We start from the raw sequence: 18,760 nt of genomic DNA on the forward strand, positions 1-18,760 counted from the left end.
TTTACAGTATCACAAAATACTGTGCCTTCAGAAAGTATTCACATCCCTCAACATTTTTACATTTTGTTGTGTTAGAGCCCAAATTTAAGAAAGATAAAAGGAATTTTTATTTAAAATTGGTTAAATTGAGATTTTAATTTTGGTCACCAATCTACACAATTCCCCCAAATATCAGTGGAGATATATATATATATATATATATATATACATATATATATATATATATATATATATATATATATTGTTACTGATCGCGGTTTAAGATGTTATGATGACCGAGCGGTGGTGTATTACCGCGACCTAACAGGATCCCTGACTCACCCGATTCACCCAGGACTTTGGCCGGATCGCACCGCAGCTGCTCAATGAGAGGAAAGGACGAAAACGACGAATGCAAAGAGGAAAAGGAATAAAACGAATAGACGGACAGAAGAGTAATTGAATTTATTATTTACACAAGCAAAAAGGAGCAATCAAGGTTTATTTACAACACATAAGACGCAGGTGACACAGTGCAAATTTTAGCTTACCTACAGACTTAATTAAATACCCAGGGACAGAACAAACAAAACAAACTCACGTACACAAGAAGGGTGGAAAGGCAGGAGGTGGATGGCTGGAGGGAGAGGGAGGTCCAAGGGGGTCCTGCAGCTCAACCGGCGCGTTTAGCAGCCGCCGTTCCTTTTCGGCCCTGCTCCAAACCGCCGTTCAGGCCCCCTTTGGCTGTTGGGTGTTCTTGCTGCTGCGGCCTCCGCTGCGTTCCCAGGACTTGTCTGACTCGTTGGTCCACACCCTCAACTCCTTCTTGGTCCCTCACTCTTTACCACCGACTCCTCACCGCAACCAACGCAACCACTTGACCACCACCTCTACTGACTGACTTCACCACTCTCCACTTGACGACCGACTCTCAACCAACTCAGACCAACTCACCACTCACTTCCGTTCGCGCCTTTTATAGCGCCTCCAGCGATTACGCCGCCGGCGTTTTGGACACGCCCATCGGGGTGCTCACCTCGGCCCTGGTTGGTCGCGCGACCCTCGGGCTCCCCCCTCGATGACGACGGGCGGGTACGCCCCTCCTCCCCTCTATAACGAGGTGGAGACACGCCTTTCTTCTCCGACCCTGCCTCGTGGTCAATGGCGGTTATTGGAGGGGAGGTGATTGGGAATCGAGGGCTCAGCAATGACGAGAGGGGATGTAATTGGCAATAGAGGGTTGGCAATCACGAGAGGGGATGTAAAAGGGAATGGAGATTTTGGGGATGGGAAGGAAAGGGAGATTTTGGGGATGGGAAGGAAAGGGAGATTTTGGGGATGGGAAGGAAAGGGGATCTATTCTCTTTCACTGGTGCAATGGAGTACTTCAATTAATGGGAGACACAGCCTTACCCTAGAACACAGAATAAGAGATAACTATGAACAGGGGTATTCTATTACTTGGCTGACGTGTATGCTTGTGGACTAATTATGGGATGCCCTTTCACCTTTACACAGCTCCGGAGGTAGGGGGGCGCAGAATAACCAATAATAATAATAGTACAGCACACAATCAAAAAAATATACAGTCCTCATCTCCGCAACAATTATATATATATATATATATATATATATATATATGTTTTGTTTTTTTAAAGAAAAATTTCCAAATTAATTAGAAGTGAAAAGCTGAAATGTATTAGAGTCAATAAGTATTCAACCCCTTTACTATATGAATATTGAATATATTCATATAGTAAAGGGGTTGAATACTTATTGACTAATACATTTCAGCTTTTCACTTCTAATTAATTTGGAAATTTTTCTTAAAAAAAAAAAAAAAAAAACCCCCAAAAAAAAACCCTTTACTATGACACTCCAAATTGAGCTCAGGGGAATCCGACTTCCTTTGATCATCCTCAAGATGTCTACTACAACTTGAATCGAGTCCACCAGTGGCCAATTCAATTGATTGTACATGATTTAGAAAGAAACACGTTTCTATACTTGAGGTCCCACAGTCGACTGTGCAAATCAAAGCAGAAACTAACATGAAGTCCAATGAACTGTCCATATAGCTCAAGGAAGAGAAGTGAGAAGGCATACATCTGGGGAAGGGTAAAAAACAATTTTTAGAGTGTTGAATGTTCCTAACAGCATTAGGAAATGAAAAGAATATAGAACAACTCACTCTTTCTAGAGCTGGATGTCCAACCACACTGAGAAAGTGATCAAGAAGGACCTTGGTCAGGGAGGTGACCAAGAACCCAATGCCCACTGACAGAACTACAGAGATCCTTAGCTGAGATGGGAGAACCTGCCAGAAGGACAAGAGTATCTGCAGCACTTCACAAATCTAGGCTTTATGGGAGAGTGGCCAGAAGGCAGCCACTCTTGAGAAAAAGGCAAATGGCAAAACACCTGGAGTTTACACAAAGGTACGTGAAAGCTAGAGCATGAACCAAAATATTCTGTGGTCCGAAGAGATGAAAATTAAACTCTTTGGCCCAAATGCAAAGTGCGACGTCTGGCAGAAACTGAGCGCAGCTCATCACCCATCTAACACAATCCCTACCGTGAAGCATGGTGGTTTTTATCATGCTATGGGGATGCTTTTCAGCAGCAGGGACTGTGAGACTTGTAAGTATAGAGGGAAAAATGAATGGAGCCAAATACAGGCAAATCCTTGAGGAGAACTTGCTTCAGTGCAAAAGGACCTTGGATTGCAGCAAAGATTCACGCTCCAACAGGCCAATGACCCCCAAGCAAACAGCCAAAGCAATACTGGAATGGCTTCAGAACAAGAACATGAAAGTCCTTGAGTGGCCCAGCCAAAGGTCAGACTTGAATACCATTGAGAATCTATGGAAAAGACTTGAAGATTGATGTTCACCGATGCTCCCCATCGAACTTGACAGAGCTTGAGCAAATCTGCGAGGAAGAATGGGAGAAACTCCTCAAATCCAGATATGTGCAAAGCTCATACAGACATTCCCAAAACTCAAAGCTGCAATCACTGCCAAATGCACTTCCACAAAGTATTGACTCAGGGAGTTGAATACTTGTGTAAATTAAATATTTCTGTATTTAATTGTAATCAATTAATAAAAATGTCAAAAAATTTCTTTTTTTAACTTTGACATTGTAGGGTATTGTGTTGACCAGTGACAAAAAAATCCCAATTCAATCCATTTTAAATTCAGGCTGTAAAAACAAAATGTGAAAAAGTCATGGGGTGTGAATACTTTCTGAAGGCAATGTAACCCATTAAGTTTCCAGAAGAATCAAATCAGTACATCTGTTCTGTATCAGTACATCTGCTCAAAATAGTTGATAGTTTGTCTAACTTAGAATAAAGCAGCACAAATCATACTAATACTTTGCCATTTTGCTTTTTCTGGCACCATTGCTACATTTTGTCTCCATACATTTCAGAAAGCCAATTCACAAATGAAGCAAGGACAAGTATTTTCACACGAACACCACTGCGTCATTGATACCCATGATTGCACCAAACTACTACTTCAGAAATCACAATAGTGTAAAAGTTGGTTTTGCTGGCAGTGTTTAAATTAATCTTCTGCTAAAACACAGAATAAACAAGAAAGAGCAATCAGAGAATGCAGACCCTCACCAGGATGTGTTTTCAGTGGTTTTTAAGGCTTTTGTGTTAAAACAAATATGGCAGCCAAACCACGTGACCGATGACATTATTATTATTTTTTCTCCACCAAATTATGCCTGCATGACGCTCAAAAAAATTTCACCTTGATCGACGAAGTTTTGTACTTGTCGAATTATGACGTCATAATGGAGGCACCTATGACATCAACATATTTTATTCCCCATGGAGAGTTCTTTACAAGGAGCCAAGTCTCAATTTTTTTCTATTCAGCACTTTCAGAGATATGGAGGTGCAACGTTTTTCCAAGATGGCGGCCGAACCACGTGACCTATGACGTCATACTTCATTTAAAAACTCCACAGGTGGAGTTGCACCTATGGTGAAAATTTCCTGTCAATCGGAGCAACGGTTGCAAGAGAAAATCATATTTATTCTGTGCGGCCAAACAAAGACTCAAATGCAATACCCTCTCCTCTGGCGAGGGTAACTAGAATGGCATTAAGTAGAGAGCATACATACCTCCACCTGGTTGGCCATATCACTGAATGGTGAGGAATCACTTTAAAAATTCTACTAGCTGGATCCGGATCTTCACCAAAATTGAATCAATTCTTCCTTGTCTCACACACACACATGTCCAACAAGTTTCGTCCAAATCCGTCCACAACTTTGAGATATTTTGTTCACAAACGGACAGACAGTGGTGAAAACACAACCTCCATCCACCTTTGGTGGCAGAGCTAACAACTACTTCATGCATTATAAAGTAATTGGAAAAGCAATTTTGTAGCGATGACATATGGTCATGGCCAAAAAATGTGATTAAACACTTAGAGCAGATTGGTCAAGTGACCACGAGTCAGGAGGTCACGTTCCTGTCGACTAACACGTTATGGCCCAATTTTAAACCAGAGCAAGATGGCGGCCACGACTCACCTTTTGTATACAGCACAAGGCTGTGGCATAGCATCATTGGCCGAGGAGAGTGGCTGTGCCACTGATGCAATGCCCACTCTGTAGGTTTTGGCAGGAATTTGGAATTTGGCCATGGTGTCGGCAATAGCTCCCCTACTCGGCGTGAAGGACATCGTGGGATCTTTAACATTTATCAATAGCAGCAAACGTGACTTCGTTTACCGGCACACATTGAGGAATCACCTGCCAGCGAACACCGTGGTGACAGCTTATAGGTAGGACATTGAAACCCAAGCTAGTCAGCTTAGTGACAAGTGTGCGTAACTCTGTCATCCCACCAGCTTGCAACTCCAAGGAAACCACAGTCAAGTATGTAAGAGAAGAAGCTCTGCCGATTAGAAGCTATTATTTTTGGGGTAGAGGCCTTGACACAAATCAACAGGTATGGCTCGACGGCAAGCTCAAACAACACTGCATAAAGCACAATCACCTTTTTCGCTCGTTTCAAGTTCATTGCACAACTAAAGGTCACAGATACCCGAAAGACATTCACCAGACCTGGAGAATAGTAACCGGATTTGTGGTCTGGCCTGCAAAAATGTTCTGTTAGTCGACAGGCAATTTTGATTGAGCACCAGCCACATGTTTGGTGCAAACTCATGTGTACATATACACATGTACATACGAGTGGATGAGGTGAGCTGCAGCTTTGTATCACCAGAAAACCTGATATCTTACCAAGAACTTTCTCTCACATAAAAGCCTCCAGAACTTTTAACAAGTCAGGTACTGGTAACAAACTTGAGCCAAAGGAAGCAAAGCAAGGAAAGTTGCAAGTGCCAAAAAGGTAGTTTGAAAACAGCTCTCATTTCAGCTTAAGTGTAGCAATCAAGTTAATTCCCCTTTCCTGCAAATCTGGCAAGGGGAAAAAAATACCTGGTACGCCTTTTGGAGAATGGCCACGCCAATGAAAGGATCAAGCAACTTGTCCAGACATGCATGCCTCTGGCAGAGAAGGGGTTTCCACAAAGTTAACAGGTGCGGTTTCCTCACACACCTGCTGACAGATCCACACCCTAAACAGGCACCAGCAATTAGCTTTCCACACATTTAAAGCCAAACGCATCCACGAACTGCAAAACTACGCGCAGAGTTAAAATCCACAATAATGCATCTACTCATTGCTGCCAATTCATCAAGTTGCTCATTTCAAATTTAATTCCTTCATGGGTGGGCACCATGTCAGAGGGCAGCAATTAGCACATCAATTCTGGCATCACAATTCACAAACCAATCCTTAATGACCGAGGTAGGCATTAAAACACCATCACGATCATTCGTCTACACTTGTGAAGTTAAGAAGGCCATGACCATGCAAGCTGGCCCCTTAAATATAAAATGATTTTTAAAACCTTCTCAAAAGGCCCAAACTGCCTCAACTCCATACACAACTGCCCTGTGAAATATCAGGAATCACTCCCCTCCCCAAGCATGCGTGACTTGCTCCAAATTACACCTGTTCCAGCAGTGCAAGACGAATTGGTCAAAAAAGCAGCGGCAGAAGATGGGAACACATGTATCAAGGCTAAAAAGATGACAACTACAACAAATGGCCAAAAACAGGCTTCAAGGCCTATTCAACCTCCTTGTCGGTTAAATACCCACAAAAAGCAGTACCAGGTGTATTTCAAAAAGAGTTTCATCAAGCAAAGTAACCTCAACTGATTTGCTCCATAATAACAACTTGGGGTTCGAAGGCCAAAACCAAACGTGGGCACTTCACATAACTGCCGTCGATGTATTCCAACCTTCATATTAAAGTGAAAGGACTGGAATAGTTGATCACATCTTGGAGTTTGCCAAGCATCAATTGTTTCCCAACAAAATCGCATCCCGATTCAGAAACCATTTTCACTTGAATAACGAGCTGTGGAGAAAAGAAAACAAGAAGACGTCATGCGGAGCACGATACTTGCAAAATCCGCCCCCCCAACCCCAAGAAAAAAATTCCATTGATACAGCAAATTGTTCACTTCATCAAGATTAAAATTGACAATCTTGATCAAAGCTCGGGTCAACGGGAAGAAAAGTGACGATTTTTCAGATGAAAAATGATGATTTTGGAAGGTTGACCTTTGACCTTTTGACCTCAAAAATTGTTTGTTTCCCTATTTAGTGACAATGTGCAAATGCTGTTCAATTTTCAAGTCAATCGGATGAAAATTGAGGATTTTAAAAACTTGGCAGATGTTTACCTTTTGGCCTATGTTGACCTCAAAAATAGTTGGTGGTTGAATTCAGTGACCGTATATGTAAATCCTCTTTGAATTTCAAGTCAATCAAATGAAAATTGGTGATTTTAGAAATTCAGCCTATGTTGACCTTTTGGCCTATGTTTACCTAAAATATAATTTGTGGTTGAATTCAGTGACCAGATATGCAAGTACTCTTCAAATTTCAAGTCAATCGGATGAAAATTGAGGATTTTAGAAATGTAGCAAAGTTGGTGACCTTTGGCCTATATTGACCTATTGACCCCAAAAACAATAGGCTTCTTGCTTTTGACCAACTCTACCATTTAGTGAAGTTTCGTGAAGATCGGTTGAAAATTGTGACCTGTAGGCCGGTGACAAACAAACAAACAGACAGACAGAACCAGAAACGTAACCGACCATCTTCGATGTTGCAAGTACCAAATCCTGGTATAAAATGCCAACAGGTGCCAGTTGGAAGGCGTGCACACCTGCAGGCGGTTTGGCCAAACACCTGGCAAGTCGAAGTGGAATTTTCATTTTCTGTTATGGAGGGTTTCATATCCTTTAACGGCTGCAAATGAACGGCTCACATGTTTGTGGGGTTGATCAAGGTAAGCTTGGCCCAAGTCTTTCATGAACAGGCGGGTTAGGCCTGGAATTTGCAATTTGTTCAGGGTGCCGGCAATAGCTCACCTGCTCTTCACGAAGGACAAAGATCTTTAAAGATCTGGGAAGACAAAAGGACAGAAGGACAAAACTGGGATCTTTGAAGTCCACCAACCGGGATGCTCATTCCCATCAACCTGATTGTCTTGTCTATCGCAGAGTCTGAATTATCTTGCGCATTCACCCGAGTCCCAATCATTACCCGGTGCTTATATATTTCCAACGTCTGACCTATCTGACCCTTCCAGAAGAAAAACTTAACACAACTTTCCCTCGCAGCACACCTAACACCTGCCAGATATACGATTCACCCGAACGTCTTACCCAAAACCCGTATTGAACGTCCATCCTTTCCAACTGGCTAGCCAGGTGGTTACAGAGCCCAATTAAACAGTAGAAGGGATAGCGGCCAGGGGATCGACAAACTAATGCCGGCAGACGACGGCCATTTTGCATCCATCCTAGGAACGGCACACACAATGATGACTGGCCCTGCCTGGGAAACACCGGGATGAGAGTTTATAGATGGCTAGGGATTCAAACTCAAGCTATACAGCTTCGAAGCAAGCGAGCATACCACTAGGTCACCCTGCCAGCCCTCTAGGGTTTGCATATTCAAAGTACATATTTACTTTACCATTAGGCGATGGAGAGGAAGCAAAATGGCTTCCCAGTTCAGCACTGGGCTAAAAACATCCTCTGCCATCTGAAAGTTCATTTTTCCATCTACAAGTATGAGTGCTCTGTAGTTCATGAAGCACCTGCTTATGGTTCATTGACCTAGTCAACACACACACACACAAGCTGAATCAAAAGAGCAGTCACATTCAAAGTGCTGTTATACCGAAGAGGCCGTGGAACATACTTCCGACTTGAGATGATGGTAGCATAGACATTTTGCAAGGCCTCGAGTCGGCGATTATCACACTCGTAATCTGCAGACAAACAAGGCCGCCAGAAAGCCAAAATAAAACAAGCAGGAGCCAGCCGCAGCATTATATAATGCAGTACGGGTGGTCAACATGACTGTGGCCTTGCGGAAAGGGGTCGTCCTGAGCAAATTGCCATTTCATTGGGCAGACTGAGGAACACTTTGGAAAGCAGCTGGGAAGAGGAGACTCGTGTGAACATGTGATTACAATCACTCAAAGGCAGCTGTTAAGAATTCACATCTTCAAAATGGCTGGCAAGCTGCCTTTCCAGTGCACAAGCAATTGAAGAGCCAAGACAGATGCATATATGCAAAAATAATGAGGACATTGATAAATATAAAGTCCACGTTTGAAGCACAAATTAGATCTCACATGCTCAATGAAACCGATATGGTCAAAGTTGGATTCTCAACACAGACCATAATCACAAGGAAGGGCCCGACGTGAAGCGAGGACCACACCTGCTGCACACCAAGCCCAGATGCCTGTTAGGAAGCATGATGGCAAGATATTTTTGGAGAGCAATGGCGATGAGCAAGTAGTGATTCATTTGCAACAATCTCCTGAGGTTTCTTTTGTTTTGCAGTGGAAGCATGTAAAAGGCCATTTGGAGAGGCAGGCGGTTGTCCTGCCAAAGCAAGAATCATGGGTAGGAGTAAGAGTTAAGAGGATAGTGGAGGAGAGCCAGCCCGAGTGCAGAACTTAGCCACTGTGAACAGGATAAAATACAGCAGTGTTCACAAGTGAGCCAAGCCCCGCACCAGAGGAGGCATAACCCTTCAAAAGGACTGGATGTCAAGCAGTCGTGGTGGTGGTGATGTTGCACAAAATGGAGGTTTCCTCATAGCACAGGCACTCGATAAACACCGGAATCTGAAGAGACCAATTTGGAGCAAAGTTCAGTTTTTACTGAATTTGCCTCTTGCAATAAATCGCCGTGAGCACGTTTAACTCGGGGGGCCGCTACCTTAAACCGTGTGATGCTCCATTAATCCTCAAACGGTTTCAAAACCAGCCTGGAATCAGAGGACAAGAGGGTGAAGTATACAAAGGAGAGCGTTGGCAAAGACATTGCAAAGGAAAAAGGACCAGGTTAACCAGGATGAAACATCAGTTGTATAGAAAAGCAAATCGTGCTCTTTTCATAATATTGACACCCACCCTCCCACCCCCAAAGCTGGACGAGCACAGAGGAAAGTGCTTGTGCTTCCCTGTCAATCAGTGACAGGTTCCGCAAGACCAAGGGGGGGGGGGGGGCGGAGTGGGGTTGGGGGGAGGAAGGTATGGCATTTATATGATGGAGATTTAAGGATAACAACCTGCTAATAAATAAATGAACACAAGCAGAATGCTGTCAGAAAACCCTCGAGTGCTGCAGCATCCTACGTTCACGTGGTAATCCCTGGCAATGTGATTTTCATTACAACAGCACAAATCACCGTGCCAGGAACCCACACGCACGCAACCCAAAAGGAAGCAAAACTATGGATCACACTGCAAGTAAATTAAATAAATAAAGCACCATCGCAAAACAGGGTTTCACAGCTGCAGAAGCTCAATCGTCCAAGAAAATGGATGACAGACAAAACAAATGTACAAAGATTGTTTTTGTTTTTGTTTTTTTTACATTTATAAAGATTTGTGAAAAGTTTTTAACCAAGAATTTCAAAATAACATCTTCAAAACAGCTATAAATAAAACACGTGGAGCATTCAAAGGAGTTCGGGAAATGAGTAACAACTGCAAAAATAAAGTAGGAGACAAATAAAATGTATTCAAATATTTTTAATAATTACATACACTTGCAATGAAACAAACCCTGTTGGCATGTTGAAGTGGGGGAATCTTGTGGGGAAACTTCTTGAACTTCTTGTGGGGGAACTTCTTGTGGGGGAACTTCTTGAACGCTCTTTGTGCTATCTGGAAATGAAGTTTTCAAATCCATGCCAGTCAAGATAAACGATGACAACAGCTACGCAAAACCAAATATCTACCTATGTTGCAATTCTGCGTGTGGTCGAAAGGTTGCACAACATAATAAATTCGTAATGCTTCATGTTTTTTGGGGTTTTTTTTGTGAACATTTTTCAGTTGCTTCTACAAGATGGATTGTACTAGCTTGTGCACAATAATGCAAGAATGCCTGCAGCAGAAGCATTTCACCCATTGAAGGCCTTTGGTCATAATTTCTCATGGCTTTTAAAATAACGTCTTGGAAAAAAAAAAAAAAATCCAACATGCCCTCATTTCAACCAAGAAAACTGCTGCGGTCACCTTTGCGTGCGACGGATACGAATGGCGCACATTCCGGAAGCATGCTGGCCAAGGGGACAGGAACAGTGTTCAGCATCTGGCAATGTGACAAGTTGGGGTGATCTGCCTTTTAACACCTCAAACCAACTTGCCTAACGCAGAGGCATGGCCAAAGCTACGAGATCAAGTTGCAGGCAGTATTGGTTTCCTCACAGGCCAACATCAATGGACAACGCACATCCAGGTGGTGACCAAAATGCATGGCTCTGACAGGCATGCTTCCCTCCACTTTCATATCTTTTATACAATTCACAAAAGCCATTTCCACTAAATTCACACTTTCAAAATAAAAATAAGACAGAAGCTCCTCCACATGAAAGTAACCCAGTGAAAACATCACATTTTGTTGTTACAGCCTGAATTCAAAATGGATTAAATTGAGATTTTTTGTTGTTATCTAAATACCTCAATGTCGGTGGGTTTTTTGTTTTTTTTCTCGAAATTTTTACAAAATAATTAAAAATGAAAAGCTGAAATATAGTCAGCAAATATCCAACCCCTTTGCTATAACACTCCAAATTGAGCTCAGGTGCATCCAATTTCCTTTGATTGTCTTTGAGATGTCTCTACAACTTGATTTGAGTTCACCTGTGGCCAATTCAATCGATTGGATATGATTTAGAAAGAAACACACCTTTCTATACAAGGTCCCACAGTTGACAGCACATGTCAGAGCTGAAACTCCACCATGAAGTCCAATAAACTGTCCGTAGAACTCCGAGATAGAATTGTGAGGAGGCATAGATCTGAGGAAGGGTATAAAAATTTAGAGAGTGTTGAAAGTTCCCAAGAGCACAGTGAACTCCATCATTAGGAAATGGAAAGAATATGGAACTACCCAGACTCTACCTAGAGCTGGCCGTCCGACCAAACCGAGCAACAAGGATCTTGGTCAGGGAGGTGACAAAGAACCCAATGACCACTGATAGAACTACAGAGATCCTTGGCTGAGATGGGAGAACCTGCCAGAAAGACAAGAGTATCTGCAGAACTTCACAAATCTTGACTTTATGGGAGTGGCCAGAAGGAAGCCACTCAGAAAAAGGCACATGACACACACATGGAGTTTGCAAAAAAGGCACATGAAAGACTCAGAGTATGAGGCAAAAGATTTATGTAGTCTGATAAGATGAAAATTGAAGTCTTTGGCCTGAATGCAAAGCGTTACATCTGGCAGAAACAGAGCACAGCTCATCACTCATGTAACACCATCCCGACCATGAAGCATGGTGGTGGCAGCATCATGCTATGGGGATGCTTTTCAGCAGCAGGGACTGGGAGACTTGTAATGATAGAGAGAACAATGAATGGAGCCAACTACAGGCAAATCCTAAAGGAGAACCTGCTTCAGAGTGCAAAAGACCTTGGACGGTGTCAAAGATTTACGCTCCAACAGGACAATGACCCCAAGCAAACAGCGAAAGCAACACTGGAATGACTTCAGAACAAGAACATGAAAGTCCTTGAGTGGCCCAGCCAAAGCCCCAACTTGAATCCCATTGAGAATCTGTGGAAAGACTAAGATTGCTGTGAGATTGTGATGAATTCAGAGCCAAATAACTTTTAAACTACAGGTTCATTTTCCGATTAGTGTTCAAAATATAGCATTCAATTGAAATAAAGTTGTTCCTCAATCATAAACTGCCATTTGCAGACAGAAAGCCACACAGAGTAAACAAATTCCTTAAACCTGCCTTTCACTTCACACCCATGGGCTAATTACAAAAATAAATAAATAAAAATAATAAAACAGGTATGCTAATTTGGCATAAAGCAAATACAGTACTCAATAGGAAAGTGCCAGGTTGAACAATTAGGCCAGACCTCTACAGTGGCAAGGGAATCAAGAGAAATATGCAATCCAATAACCCACACAATACGTGACAGCATGGTATTCAAAGTATGTTACCTACACACCCACCTCAGAAGCGGTGAGAACAGGCATGCACAGTCGAGCAAATGACAAAAATATGCCAGACATAATGGCTAGCTGGAAAATAAGTGGCATTTGCTCATTGGTTATGGCTGACATTCCTCCAGAATACAGTCACAGTGGCTACTTGTTGGGAGGGGAAAAAAAAAAAAATCGATGTTTGTACAACTGGCGAGCTCACAATTTGTCCAAAGTGGGAACAAATCTACTGTGTGCTGCACAACTGTTCGTGGAACTGTCAAACTGATGGAGGTTAACGAGATTAAAAAGAAAAAGTTAGGGAGCCATTTTCTTAGTTAGAAATCATGTGAAAGTAATGCTATAGATCCAGATGCGTTGATCGCACAGGTCCAACTTGCCATTGCAGGAAACCGTGCAACCGCAGAGCCACACCCTTTACACCAATATACGTAAATTCTGTGACTTGCGCCAAACCCAGCAACTGTGCAACCAAAAGGCCTTTAAGGATGTCTATGGCCAAAGTAAATAGCAAGCGTTTGTCTGCCAGCGAAAGCATCATCTCCAATCCCAACCTAAAGCGAATATCAAGGCCCATACAAATACCAAAAGAATGCCAAATGTAGGTTGACAGGAGAACTCTTAAACTTCAATGAGAAGTCGTACATGGAATTTGACGTGCAATCAGTGAAAGTATACTGTACCAGCAACGCCTTCCCCCCTCCCCCCAAAAAGGAGGGGGGGGGGGACCCAAGGTACACAAGTTTCCACTCGTGCTAATGATAGGCAAGGTCTGCAAACTACTATTTTTGTTGGCCTGTGTTCTTTAGATTCTGTTTTTTTGTCATTTTTCCAACTTATTACTACTTTTATTTCTATTTTTGCTTCCCCCTCTGTCAGTCAGTTTGCAGTTTAGCAAGCTTGCCTTCATCTAGAGTCCTTCAGCTTTTTCAAGGGTGTTCATGAACTCATGAATAAAGCAATCGATGGAGAAACAGCACTTTCCGGGAAGAGTACTCGCATACAAACTCATTGTCAACATCCACATGCAACAATTTTCAAACTGTCCCTTTTTGGGTTGTGCAGACAGTAATAAGTACCACATGCAGATGCTCTCAAATTATATGGAGAAGGTAGAGAAATAGATGCAGGACAGGCTTTGAAGACTCGTGCAGGCCCAAAACACCTCAGGTCGAAGCTAACTGAAGGAGGCGAGCAGGATTTCAAGCAGAAACGCACATCTGCCACTCGCAGACAAAGCAGAAATTGCTTTATTAAATTTTGCTCCGAGTCTGAAGATGCTTGCATACCAGATAACCTTCAGGCAGTTCTGCCATACAAATCTTAGCAAAAATACCGAGGCCACCGACCAGCTGACCTCGATGTCCAAACATGGAGAGGATCTATGAAAGGTGCTACTCAATGTGGTAGAAAAAACCACCTTTAGAGGCCATTTTTCCCCGCAAGCGGGGGTTGGCCTTTTTCGGGAACTGTGGTTGTTGTTGTTTTTCGGTCCCCTTTTTGAAGCAATGTTTTACGGCCGGATGCCCTTCCTGACGCCAACCCTTTTTGCCGACTTTAACGACAAGCAGGGAATTACCAGTGAACTGGTACTCAATTTGCCGACCTCGGAAGGATGACAGGCTGAGTCAACCCCCCTGGCGTTAATTCAGCGAATGACCGGGATTCGAACCCAGGATCCTAGGATCCTAAGCCGGCACCCTAGCCGCTAGCCCAACACCAGGGATAATACCCAACATACCCAACATAATACCCAACACCAGGGTAGGCAGAAGAAAAATAGTATTTAAAAAAAAATTATAGTAATAATAACCTTCTCCAAGACAGTTATAGCAAGGCACGTACAGCAGATCTAATGATATGGTATATTTGTAGGCAAACCCTCATCCATTCCTTCCACGTTTTGCGACAAATTTGAAAAGCTACTCCAAGCTTTGCTCGTCAAGATGTGATACCAATACTATATACGGTTATACCAAACTATCCAACTATTTAACCTAATATTCTAACCATCCCGACAAAATGTCTAAAAATGTGCAACAGTCAAGTCTGTGCAGGCCCCCCTCACCCGTATCCTGTCTCCCCACCACAGCTTCCCTCCCTGCAGCCTGACGTCCTTAACTGACCCTAGCTGGTTGGCAGTCATGCAGAACGATGGCAACTTGCTTGGAATAACAAGGAAAGCAAAAAATAAAAAATAAAAAAAGGAAAATAAGAAAAAGTTGTACGTCAACCAAACGAAATGCCAAATATTTGGATGCTCTCCTCAAGGTGCACATTCCTTTGGCAGCACCTCACCAAACCTGGGGGATTTCAAACTCGAGATGGAATGGAGCAGAAAATAAGCGTTTGGAGAATGATCAAACATGCACCACTTTCAGAACATCTCCCTTCCTTCACAGTCGGAAATAAAAACCGACAAAAAAAAATGTACAAATTTAAAAAATGACGATACAATCATTGATGGCAAGCTGGATGTTTGGGATAACAGACGAGAGGCTTGTAACCAACTGAAATAGAATGTTTGGCCAGTGGCACTCCCTTACAAGGCAATAACAGGCAAGACCAAACTAGACTGCCGTACAGCCTTCACTTCCACGGCCCAGGCAGCAGAAAATGGCAGCACATCAACAAGACGGAACAATGAACGCTCCCCTTCGGTCACACCGAGGCACTTCCATGTGCTACACTTTCAACCTTTACCCTGGGTACCTTCACTTAAATCACGTCTACTCGGCAGGGACAGACGTTTAAAAATAGTGTTAAAAAACTACAACGATCAAAGTCCCGCCTGGAATTTTACACCCATCACTGATGAAGTAAAGTAGAAACGAGTTCGCACTCGAGCCCATACAGGGAAAGGCCACAATGGGCACGAGCTTGCATAATTTATAATCCTTTTTACATCTCCAGTCATGACAAAAAGCATGCGTCTCATCTGCACCGTTTCCATAGCACGATTGACAAAGCAAAATTGTTTCAAGAAAAATGCTCAATGAGTAAACCCTCTACTAGGACTACTACTACTACTACTACTACAACTACTACAACTACTACTACCCACCTTGTGGGGTCAGCTGGGAACATTATTTTGGCTGAAGTCTCAATAGGCCTGTAGTTTGACTGAAGTGGCAGGAAATTAGAATCTGTTCAAGGTGCCGGCGATAACTCAGCGAATCTTCATGAATGACAGTGGCATCTTTAACGGCCACAAACAGCCAGTGCTGTCAGACAGATTCTTCAGCCAACATCCTTTGAATGTACGACGCACACATGGATGCCACGTCCCGCGTGTGAAATGCCACAGCGAGAGTTTATAGCTGGGCAGAGATTAGAAGCCAGGTCACTAGATAGCTCAGAGGTGAATGCATAGACTTGTACAAATTGAACCTTATACATACATACATACATATATATATATATATATATACACACATATATATACACACACACACACACACACACACACACACACACACACACACACACACACACACACACACACACACACACACACACACACACACACACACACACACACACACACACACACACACACACTGTTACTGATCGCGGTTTAGATGTTACTTTGCCGAGCGAAGGCTCCGCGACCGAACAGTTGTTCCCCGACTCACCCGATTCACCCAGAACTTTGGCCGTATCGCACCGCAGCTGCCCAATCTGGAAAACTCTAAAACGACGAAATGCAAAGAGGAAAAGGAATAAAATGAGAAGACGGACAGAAGAGTAATTGGATTTATTGTACACACAAGCAAAAAGAAAGCAGTCACGTTTATTTACAACACATAAGACGCAGGTGACACAGTGCAAATACTAGCTTATACAGACTTAATTAACCCAGGGACAGAACAAACAAAACAAACTCACATACACAAGAAGGGTGGAAAGGCAGGAGGTGGATGGCTGGAGGGAGAGGAAGGTCCAAGGGGATCCTGCAGCACGATCGGCGCGTTTAGCAGCCGCCGTTCCTTCACGGCCTTGCTCAAAACCGCCGTCCAGGCCCCAAGTGGCTGTTGGGTGTTGTTGCTGCTGTGGCCTCCGCTGCTTTCCCAGGACTTGTCTGACTCGTCTGGTCCAAACCCTCAACTCTTTCTTGGTCCACTCACTCCTCACCACCGACTTCTCACCGCAACCAACGCAACACTGACCACCACAACGCAACCACTGACGACCAAAACCACACAACCCCGCTTCTTGCGCGCGCGCCTTTATAGCGCCTCCAGCGATCAAGCCGCCGGCCTTCAGGACACGCCCATCGGTGTGCTCACCTCGGCCCTGGTTGGTCATGCGACCCTCTGGCTCCGCCCTTGATGACGACGGGTGGGCACGCCCCTCTTCCCCGACCTGAGCACTTGTTCAATGGTGGTTTTGGAGGGGAGGTAATTGGCAATCGAGGCTCGGCAATGACGAAAGGGGATGTGAAAGGAAATGGAGATTTTGGGGATGGGAATGAAAGGGGATCTATTCTCTTTCACTGGTGCAATGGAGTACTTCAATTAATGGGAGACACAGCCTTACTCTAAAACACAGAATAAGAGATAACTATCAAACAGGGGTATTCTATTATTTGGCTGACGTGTATGCTTGTGGACTAATTATGGGATGCCCTTTCACCTTTACACAGCTCCGGAGGCAGGGGGCGCAGCATAAACAATAATAACAATTCACACAATCAAAAAAATATACAGTCCTCATATCCGCAACAATATACACACATACATATATATACACACACACATATATATACACACGTACATACACACATATATTAGGGTGGGCTTCAAAAAATCAAAATGCAGATTTTCTCCGGGACATGGTCTGTTTGTGTTCCTTTTGGTGTCAAAGGAAACCACACCAAATGTGAATGGAATCCAATAATATTTAGGGGTGCCACATCAGTGATGAATTTTCCCCCATGCAAAAATAGGAATTCCCATTTTTTGGGCTGTATATACACAAAATAAATACATAATTATATATATACATTAAATATAATATTAAAAATAAATATATAGTAAATATACATTAAATAATAATAATATATATTATATTATACATTATCTATCTATAATTCCAGTAATCTCTGTCTGTACGTTTGTTTGTTTGTCTGTGACCGCTGTTTCTCGACAACCACGGGTCCGATATACTTTTAACTTGCCAGGTATATTGCTGGGGACCCGAGGATGTGCCTTTTCAAGGTTTCATATTAATCGGACAATTACTTACCGAGCTATGTCCAAAAAACGATTCAACCAATCAGAGAGCAGCGAACGATCGCGTGTGCCGAACGTGGCGGGCACACTCTGCCTTGGATGGCACATTTGAGAGCGTATTCATTTATTTCACGTTTGCAAACTATGTTGGCGCTATGTTGGCGTTAAACGATGTTTTAAAACTAATAAAAACGAATTTGCGATTCATTCGCTTTCCTGCGCGTTTGTGTACGCGATGGCGATTTCTTTACCAAACTCCGGAAGCCGTTCGCTTTGGACCGAACCATTTCATGTAAATAGAGGGGGGGGGATTGTCACCACTCGCAAGCCGTTCGCTTTGGACCAAACCATTTCATGTAAATAGAGGGGGGGGATATAATTTTAGATATATATATATAGTACGGGCATGCCCTAGTATATACAATTATACAATAGACAATTATACAAATATAGACAAATATAATACATTAAATATAATATATTAAAATTTAAATATAATAAATAAATATATAGTTATACAATATATATACATTATAATTAAATATACATTAAATTTATACATAAAATATACATTAAATAATAAATATACATAAATACACATTATACATTATATATATAGTTATATACAATATATTATACATACAGTTTTGAGACTTCCTATGATCACTATCTGGGCAATTTTCATGCATGTTTTGTACAGGTTCCCGGGGTCAGGGGTACGCTTTTTTAGTGTGTAATATGTAGGCCTAACTTATTGACTGTGGCTCTTTTGTAGAGAGTGACCCTGTGGAGTAAGAATTAACAGGATTTTACCCACATTCTTGCTTATTTTGCAGATATGGCATGTGCTAGTACCAGTGTTTCATTGCAAACTCGGGCTCAGGATAATGTGTATCTCATTGGGTCCACTTCTGGAGATGCCATCAAAG

The 18,760-nt window shown here is 42.7% G+C and overlaps 1 protein-coding gene across 11 annotated transcripts in view; it reads right to left on the reverse strand.

The window, feature by feature from the left end:
• Window positions 1–429: 429 nt before the first annotated feature.
• Window positions 430–18,760, reverse strand: part of LOC137413724 (uncharacterized) — a 27,329-nt gene continuing 8,998 nt past the window's right edge. For 3 of the 11 annotated variants that reach the window (XR_013624558.1, XR_013624562.1, XR_010981736.2), the window contains 2 exons: window positions 5,456–6,446; window positions 430–2,910 (listed from right to left, as the gene is read on the reverse strand). Coding sequence is in view for 3 of the 11 variants with exons in the window: in XM_078784523.1 (XP_078640649.1) it covers window positions 2,576–2,910; window positions 13,677–13,817; window positions 16,233–16,288; window positions 16,490–16,905 (948 nt within the window). In the remaining 8 variants the exon portion in view is untranslated. Of the gene's footprint in view, window positions 2,911–5,455; window positions 6,447–13,676; window positions 13,818–16,232; window positions 16,289–16,489; window positions 17,857–18,760 lie in introns of those variants that run through there. The other 8 variants (XR_013624568.1, XR_013624566.1, XM_078784530.1 and 5 more) reach the window with 7 other exon arrangements.

Source organism: Myxine glutinosa, chromosome 1 (genome assembly GCF_964187855.1).
Source record: "Myxine glutinosa chromosome 1, kmMyxGlut1.1, whole genome shotgun sequence".
NCBI classification, from domain to species: Eukaryota; Metazoa; Chordata; class Myxini; order Myxiniformes; family Myxinidae; genus Myxine; species Myxine glutinosa.